This window comes from Mus caroli, unplaced genomic scaffold (genome assembly GCF_978045245.1).
Source record: "Mus caroli unplaced genomic scaffold, Mus_caroli_1 scaffold_19, whole genome shotgun sequence".
NCBI classification, from domain to species: Eukaryota; Metazoa; Chordata; class Mammalia; order Rodentia; family Muridae; genus Mus; species Mus caroli.
The window spans coordinates 55721543-55730322 of record NW_028227274.1 but is presented as its reverse complement, the minus strand read 5'-3'; the positions used below and the strand labels follow the sequence as shown (position 1 = coordinate 55730322).

Sequence of the window (8780 nt, the reverse complement as noted above, 5' to 3'; positions counted from 1 at the left end):
ATCTCTCATCAGTGCCCCTGGGGTAGGATGGATCACTTGAGTGGGAAGGTGAGAGAGGAGCATGACCGGCTTCCTTGTACTCCATCCATTATGGGTTGCTTTCGTTTGCCAATGCTGCCGTTTTCTCTGCCATCATTTTACTCTGCTCCCTGCTCTGTGGTCCCCCTAACAGAAGTGTCTGTTTTCCTTTCGACTTTTTTTCTCCTAGGGGGTGGAATCCGTGCGTGTTGTGTGTTTTCCCAGAGAGATACTGTCCAGAGCCTTATCCCAAAGGACCACAGCTCTGATTCTTTTTTTTTTTTTTTAATTGCTTCAATATTATTTTGTTTCTACCCTTGCTAATGCCTGTAAAATTCATGCCATAAAGAAACTTTAGAGGCCATGAAAGGACAGACTGCGACTGTGTAGCTGTTTACTCTCTTGGCAATGATTTTGTTCTTCTGTGCTCTGAGCTTCCCCAACTTGAAGCTGGCTCCCCAGCACACTCTCATTTCCCAAACAGTGCGGCACCGAGGGACACTTAGCATCCTTTCTTCACAGTGTGGCAAACTTCAAGAAAGAAGAGAGTATGCCAGCTAGGTCTTTTGCCAGCTATCCAGTTTTGTGTTCTTTCCTCCCTGCCGTCAATCAGGAACGTCTAAAGATACAGCACTCCGCCGCTGAGTGTCGGACACTTTCAGGGTGTCACTTTTGGATGCTTCCCCTCTATGGACTCCTTCTAGCCTGGACCCTGTAAGGTGATACTCAAACCTGTAACCTGTAACTGGACATATGATTGGGGTCTTGGACTCCACCTTGATGACACTTACTAAACTTTATTGTCACATGGGAAACCATCCCACTCCCCATCAGAGGCGGTGGGAGCGCTCCTAGCCTCATCATTTACAGTGGGGTGGGGGTGGGGGGGGACGGATGGCGGGGGTTCCTATAAATCTTCTGTAAGTCTATCTTCACCTTGGGGGACCTGGGAAGTGCGCTCTGCTTCCAGCATCTCGATCTTCTTTTCCTTTTCCTCTAAGATGTCTTCGAGCTGAGTGATTTTCTCCGTCTGAAGGGAAAGTTGGGTGGACAGCTCCATAATCAGGGAAACCTTCCTGTCACTTTCTTCCACAGGTGGGAGACCTCTGTAGAGTACTTCCACTGAGTTGGTTGCTAAAGGAAACAAAGACAAACAACAAAAGAGGAAAAGTTATTTTACATCTGTGTTCTCAGAGAGCAAAGACAAAAACGCTTCATTTCGCACGTTCCCCAAGTGATGGCCCAGATGTTGCATCATCTGGTAAGACACACCGAGGATGGGAATCCAGATTCCTGTGAGAGGAGAGATTTGGGGTGCTCATGAAAGAACTTGGAAGCCTCTGGGGAAGAAGAAGAGTCAGTTCTTGCCAAGTCTTTGCATATATATATATCTATATCTACCTATCTATCTATATATACATATATATATATACACACACATACACACACACACGTATATATATTAACCATGGGAATAAGCCAACCTTGAAACCTTGAAGATGCAGACCCCAAACAGCAGCCATCTCAGGTTCCATCTCTTCCTTCCCACAAAGAATCATTCACAAGAGCCTCAATAAAGGAGGAAATACGCTACAAATTTTTATGTGCCTGAAAAACAATAGCAAAACTTGCCCTTGCTCCTTTCGGAGGATACGGTACTGTAGAAAGACCAATTTCTTAGCCCGTGCTACAGCGTTGCCAGGAGTATAATTTGAACCCAGCCAGGGAATGGCTTGCATGGGATCCATCACAGAGATTCAGTTCTTTTAGGTCTGAAGACTGGTCAACATTTTAAAATAAAATTGAATATCTTCTAGGACATCAGTTAACCCAGTATCATGGCTATTAGTGAATCTCTGAACTGAAGATGAAGAAGGCAAGGAGGGGAGGAGAGTCCAGCATTGAGATGAAAGATGAATCATTGGTGTGTTTTCCCGATGTCCTGGAAAACGAATCCTACAACTCAGCCTATTGACTTCTGAGGAGTAAACCCCGTCTCATCAGACCTCAGAAGTGCCATCCTCCTTACCACTCCATACTTGGGATTCTCACCATTGAACTTCTCTGAGTTATGCAAAAAGCAGACCTAGGTAGTAAGGATTTCAAGGGCTTGGACATCAGTGTATGGGTAATGGAGCCAATGGCATCCTGATACATGGCTTCAATAGTTGGTATACTGTGATGGGAAGCCCATTGGTTTCTCCATTCTCAGTGAAGACAAGCCCAAGGACCAAATCTGATATACTCTTGCGAACCATGGCTAAACAGGCTTTCTCTTCTTTCCTTTCTTCTCTTTTTCTTTCCTCTTTTCTTCTTTTCTTTTCTTTCTCTCTCTCTCTTTCTTTTTTAGATTTATTTATTTACTTATTTTCATAAGTTCAGTGTAGTTGTCTCCAGACACACCAGAAGAGGGTATCAGATGTCATTACGGATGGTTGTAAGCCGCCATGTGGTTGCTGGGATTTGAACTCAGGACCTTCAGAAGAGCAGTCAGTGCTCTTAACCACTGTGCCATCTCTCCAGCCCCTAAACAGGCTTTCTATACAAGCCAGGTTGTGATGGCTTATGCCTATATTTCTAGCATTGGGGGGATAAGGCAGGAGCTGAAGGCCAGCTAGGGATATAGGATGAGACTCTTACAACACACACACACACACACACACACACACACACACACACACACACGCACACGCACACACACACCTGTGTTCAGGTAAAAAAAAAATCACCCAAATTCATTAGTGAATAAAAGTTAGGACCCTTCCTAAAAAATCTCAGGTGGAAGCAAAATGTTCAGCATCCTTGTGGGTCACAAATGTGATGAGGAGACACCAAGCCATTCTCTGATCTTAGGAATTATTATTGCAAGTTATTACATTTCAAGGAAGCCTTGGAAATTTTAGTTCTCACGATTGTTAAATCCTAATGCTTATATTGAAGGACACAGTGATTTGCTCAATTCTCTTACGTTACGGAGCAGCAAAAGAAGTAGGGGAGACACTCAGTGGTTCACAGCACACCCTACTCACCTGCATCTGGATCTGGAGGCAGCACCAGTTTCCAGGAAATCTGATACCCTCAGGTTCTCAGATATACTCTGATACCCTCTTCTGTCCCCCACAGGCACTGGCACATACATGACTAGATTCACAGAGGCACACACGCACATGCACACACACACATACATACATACATACACACACACACACACAATAAAAATATCATTTTTTAAAAAAGAAAAAAAGAACAGTGAAATATAACATTTTAGAGTTATTTGGTTCATTGTCTCTGCAGTAGGCATATGCTCTGCAGCTCAGAAAAAGCTGCCCATATATCAGGAGGCTTTTTCTGCTGACATACCAGGGCCCCACGTTTCACATCTGGCCAGAACTGTGCTGGTAGCAACAGCATAACCAACCACATACGGCCAATCAGCAACTCGATATGACTCTTCTGACTTGAGATGCATTATAATTGTAAAATAGACATCAATTTGATAACACTAAGTTTGAAAAAATGTGAAATATCTCATTAATTTTTGCTGTTATTAAAGTAGCAATACTTTGGCTGTCTTGCATCAGATAAAGCATGATGTTGACATTTATTTTACCCACGTGTTCTACCAGAAAATTGAAATCACATGGTCTGAGTTGGTGAAACTCTTATATCCTGCTTGGTAGTGCCGGGCAGGCATTTCCTGCAGGTGAGCGGTTGGTGAGATCCAGGTGGTTAGGTAACTTTTGGTTGTACAAAGCTACTCAGCCCTCACAGGTGTTTTTGGGAAGGAGGATTGGTCAATCTCAACAGATCGGTTTGTGTGTGTGTGTGTGTGTGTGTGTCTGTCTGTCTGTCCCCTGAGGGTGGAGGTGTGGAAATGTAGGTTTGCAATGAGTTCTTACGGGCTGAAGTAAGTTTCAATGGTAGTGGGAAGGATAAGATGAAAAAAATCACAGCAAGCTGAGGTATGTGGGCAGAGGCTGAGAAGAGCGGCAGGATGGGAAGGCCAAGCTTGGCAGCCCAGGGGTGGTGACAGATTCCTTTGGAGCTCTTACATTTGGACATGTTTGGCTGCTAGCATCTTTCACTTTGACCCCTCTGTCAAATTTTTCTCTCCTCACCTTGTCTTTCGCTGACATGTGAAATGAAAAGCCAGAGTGCTGTGTCACTCCAGAAGCCACCCTGGTCTCTCTCTCCATTTTTTCTCCTCTCCTTCCCCTAACTCCCTCTTTCTCTCTGAGATAAATGAACATAGAGATGGTGAAAGTTTTATATCGTCTGAAGAGCATCAGGCTATGTAGCATTATAGATAAATACCTTGGTCATCTGCTCCTAACGATAAACGGCAAAGTACAGCAACCAGAGGCCTTACCTAGGTGATGTTAGATAGTATGTCTAAATTCTTGCTCTGACAGAGAATGGCAGACAGGGAAGGTGGAAAGAGAAAGAAATGGAGAGACATGGCAGGGTTCAGATGTTTCAACAAAGGATCACATACGAGGTGTCTTAGGCAATGGACACAGTTTCTCATAGTTCCGGAGGCGGCACATCCCAGGTCAGGATGGTTGGGCTCTGATGAAGTCTTCTTGGCTTGTACGTGTCCACCTTCTGGTCTTATGTGACCCTATGGCGGGGTGAGAGACTGGAAGTTCAGTAGTATCCCTTCCTCTTTGTCATCTTTGACACAGGGTCTTATGTAGCTCAGACTGGACTGAAACGTATGATCCTTCTGCCTCTGGCTCAGAAGAGCTGGGATTACAGGTATGCACGTACCTAGAGACTATTTTATTTTTATTTTTAAAGTTGATATGTACGGGTGCTTTACCTGCACGTATGTCTGTGTAACATGTGGATGCAGGCCACATAGAAGTAAGAAGAGGGCGTCACATATCCTGGGACTGGGGTTACGAATCCTTGTGAGCTGCCATACAGGTGGTGGGAATTGAACTCCCGTCTTCTGGAAGAGCAACCAGTTCTCTTCACTGCTGAGCCGTCTCTCCAGCCCCTGGTGTCTGTTCTTACGGGCACGAACAGCACCCATCACAAGGATGATGCTATTCTCCTAACCTCAGCCAAACCCAACCCCTGTCAGGCTTATTTCCGATTGCTGTCATGCTGGAAGGACAGCCTTCAGCAGAAGAGCTCTGGGAAAGGCATCAATCGATCACACTGTGGCTCAGAAAGTTGACGATCAGAGAAGAGTTAGACAAAGAGAGCTGACAAGAACACTTCAGCTCTTCACTGCATTGCGTCTCTGTACGAAATGAAGATGCTGAGGAGACAATCTAATGGGTGTTTACGCCAAAAGGGGCGTTTCCTACACAAGGAATTTTATTGTTAATCTCTTCAGGTGTACAACACAAAAACATCTGTTCCCTTTCTCGTGTGTGGGGGTATGCATGTGCGAAGGTCAGAGGACAGGTTCAGCCGCTGTGCCTTGTCTTCCTCTGTGTTTGAGATCGGGTCTCTTGTGGTTTGATACTATGCTGTGTACCCCAGGCTAGCTCATGAGCTTCCAGAGATTATTTTTTCCCATCTCATGGAGGAGAGCTGGGGTTACAGATGTTTGCTTCTCATGGATTCTGGGAAGTTCCTTAACCACTGAGAAATCCTCCCAGCCTCCTACTTGTCCAAAATGGCAAAAGCTTTTGAAAATCTTCATCAAAGTGAGGGAACGCATACACTAGCTGTCTTAAACATTGTCTCAGGCCCCCTGGTTGTTTTTGAACCCAACAGCTAATCATTACTTTTCCTTTTCTTTATCATCCTTGCTCCTTTGTAACAGGAAGAGACATTGCTCTCTAAGGTTCTGACAGCATACATGTCCCAAATCTCAAATACTTGCCATCTCCCAGACTTCTGCCAGCAGATCAAAGCCATGCCTGCTTGGACATGGAGGGTCTTCCATCTGACTAAGAAAGTCACTCCATCCCGAGTTTCAAAGACAGGAGACAGCCACAAGAAAGTGTCTGTCTACCTGTGACAGAGGCGCGGACCTGACTAGCCACAGCCAGAGTGTGAACTTGTCACACTGGCAGGAGTTTTTGTCAGCATATTATAGCTCTTGTTATTCCTCATTTCTGCCTACACTCAACACAGAGGTGAGTGGGCTGGGAGGGTAGCTCAGTGGTAGAGAGAATTCTTGCCTGTACGCACAAGGCCATGGGCTCGATCCTCAATCCTCAAGGGGGCAAAAAGACATCAAAGGAATAGAACTGAGAGTTAAAGATTGCAGCAAGGAAAAGATAAAAACAGGTTCTCACTTTAATGTGAAATACCTCCCACAGCCTCCTGGGCTGCATGCTTGAACTCAGCTGGTTCGTGTCCCCTCCCATCCCCCTGAAAGTTTCTGGAGGCAGTAGGAAATAAGACATATTTGGAAGAAGTAGGTCTTTGATGGCATGCTCTGCAAGCCTATATCCAGTCCTCAATTCCTTCTTTGCTCCCCACTTCTTGACTGTCATGAAGTGAACAGTTTCCTCCCTGAAAGGCTCCTACGGCTACAATGTTCCTCCCAAGCGCGTGGCCTAGGTAACCACAGACTGAATGTTCTGAGATCATGAGTCAACACAAATCCTTTCTTCTTTCATGGCAGTGAGAAAAAATGGACAAGATATGGGTGGTAGAAGTCAGGCATGTTTAGCAGGGTTTAGAACGAGGATGCAGGTGTGTTCTTGCATCTGGCCTGAGCTGCTCACTTTTCTGTGCCAGCCTGGAAGGACTAAATGCTAGCTGAGCCATTACCTGTGCCTTTGGGCATTCCCTTCTCATCCTCATGGTCGCTGCACTCTTAGCAATGCATTTCAAGAAAATCAGACAAAAATAGCCAATAGTACCTAAGTAGATTACACCAAAGGGAACTGCATTTAAAGGGAGAGCTGAGAGTCTAAGTGTTGGGAGGTTTGAGGATAATCTGCATTGGTTTGTAACCATTACAGGAGTTCTGGAAAGCTTAACAATGATCCTCTAAGCTGGCATCCCTCAGACTCTTCCTCTATTCACCAATGAACTGTAACCAATAAGTATAATCTGAGACGTGTTGTTACTGAGGCTACACACATATAGAGATAATGGACAGATACAAAGCTGTCATGGACAGCCTGGGATGGGAGCAGGGCAAACCCATGGATGTACAGTGGTATGTAGATCAGAAGACGCAGAACATGGAAACATCAATTCGTGAGTACAGGAATTCCTATCATGCTGAATGAGTGCCTGACGAATGGCTTTTAAACACACCATGGCTGAAGAAGGGTGTTCCCTTTAAAGTCCACTTATTGCTGTCTCCTCTAAGTATTTACTAAATTGAGAACCACTGTCTGGTTTGTGAATCAATTGTCCCTAACACTGTGGCATATTTTGTTTTCAGCCAGGACACATGTATCTTCTATAGTCATATTTAGTTCATTCATCTTTTTTTCTATCAATTAGTGATTGGGGTTCTGTGCACAGAGCATAATGATGAAGTGATGTTGGCTCCTGCAGCCATGTTCTGCTACGGGGCCTGGGAGTGGCAGCTCTAAGAGAAGCCCTGAAGGACAGTCAGGATTAGCATGAACAATCACCCCATTTGGGTACTCGCTCTGAAACTCTGTTAGCTTGTTTTTTTTTTCCCAAGCGGATACTAAGGCTGCCAAGTATTTACACAATAAGAAAGATTCAGTGTTGAGGTGATTAAATACCTCATCCCAGAGTTACCCAGGATTACGGTTCAGCCTCTAAGACTGTGCCAGCCACCTCCTCTGTACAAATGCCCATCCCTCTGAGTCACTCAGGGCTGGTTTTGAAAGCCGTGAAATCAATGTCCACTGGGGAGTTGGGGTTCACCCCATGTCATACGTTTCCCAGTTGGCACACCGGTTGGGATATGCCTCTTCCACTTATATATACAAAAACGAAGAATCAAAACTCTTCCTAGTTTTCTATCTTTCTTAATAATCATTTGTGAATGGAAAACTCTCAGAACGATTTCTCACTAGGAAAGCATATTAATTCTTTTTGCTTGTTTTATTGGTTTTGTTTTTGAGATGGGGTTGTTCTATGTAGCCCTGGCAGTCTGGAAACTCTCTGTGAATACCAGGCTGGCTTCATACTCAGAAAAGTCTCTGCTTCATGAGTGCTGGGACTGCATATTAATTCTATAACAATAAAAATATACTCATGATTCTGTAACACTGAATGCGACATTTCTGAGTTGAATGTCTTTAAAAACAGACATGTAGCCGTTAGGAGAGCTAACCTAGTAGGACCTGCTAGCCCTCCTTGAGAACTGTGGGTTAGATTCTGGAAGCTATGAAAACGATTCCCAAATTTGATTCCTGGGACTTCATCAAACCAGGCTTCAGCCTTGAAATTCTGTTTGGGTGGATGGATCAGAATGCCTGGGAATCTGTGTTTTCAAAAAATCTCCACAGATGATTTTGATCAACCAGGTTTCTGCTGACCTATGAGAAGCATGGTGGACCGAGCTTTTGATTCAGTCCTTAAAAGGTAGGCCAGCACACACACACATAAACCCGTTCTTGACAAGACTGGAGAAGGGACAGCATCTGTTCTCTTCTTTGTGCCTCTCCCTGGCTGTGCCACAAGGCTCTGCTTGTAAATATTACTGGCTAACTAAATGTAGGCATGGTCCTCACAGCCTCTACCCTCATTCGATTAGATTATATCTCAGAAACATTGCAATAGTTTATACTTGGCTAAATTATCTCCAGGGCGTTCAGAGTAAATGAAGAGTGTTGGAGGGTTTGTTTTGTTTTGCTTCT

The 8780-nt window shown here is 44.5% G+C and overlaps 1 protein-coding gene across 3 annotated transcripts in view; it reads right to left on the bottom strand.

The window, feature by feature from the left end:
* Nucleotides 1–901: 901 nt before the first annotated feature.
* The window catches only part of Ccdc192 (coiled-coil domain containing 192), a 210194-nt gene continuing 202315 nt past the window's right edge, over nt 902–8780 (bottom strand). For 2 of the 3 annotated variants that reach the window (XM_085833395.1, XM_021150372.2), the window contains one exon: nt 902–1152. In XM_085833395.1, coding sequence (XP_085689521.1) covers nt 926–1152 — 227 coding nt within the window. In that variant the 3' untranslated portion in view covers nt 902–925. The remainder of the gene's footprint in view (nt 1153–8780) is intronic. The other variant, XM_085833396.1, reaches the window with a different exon arrangement.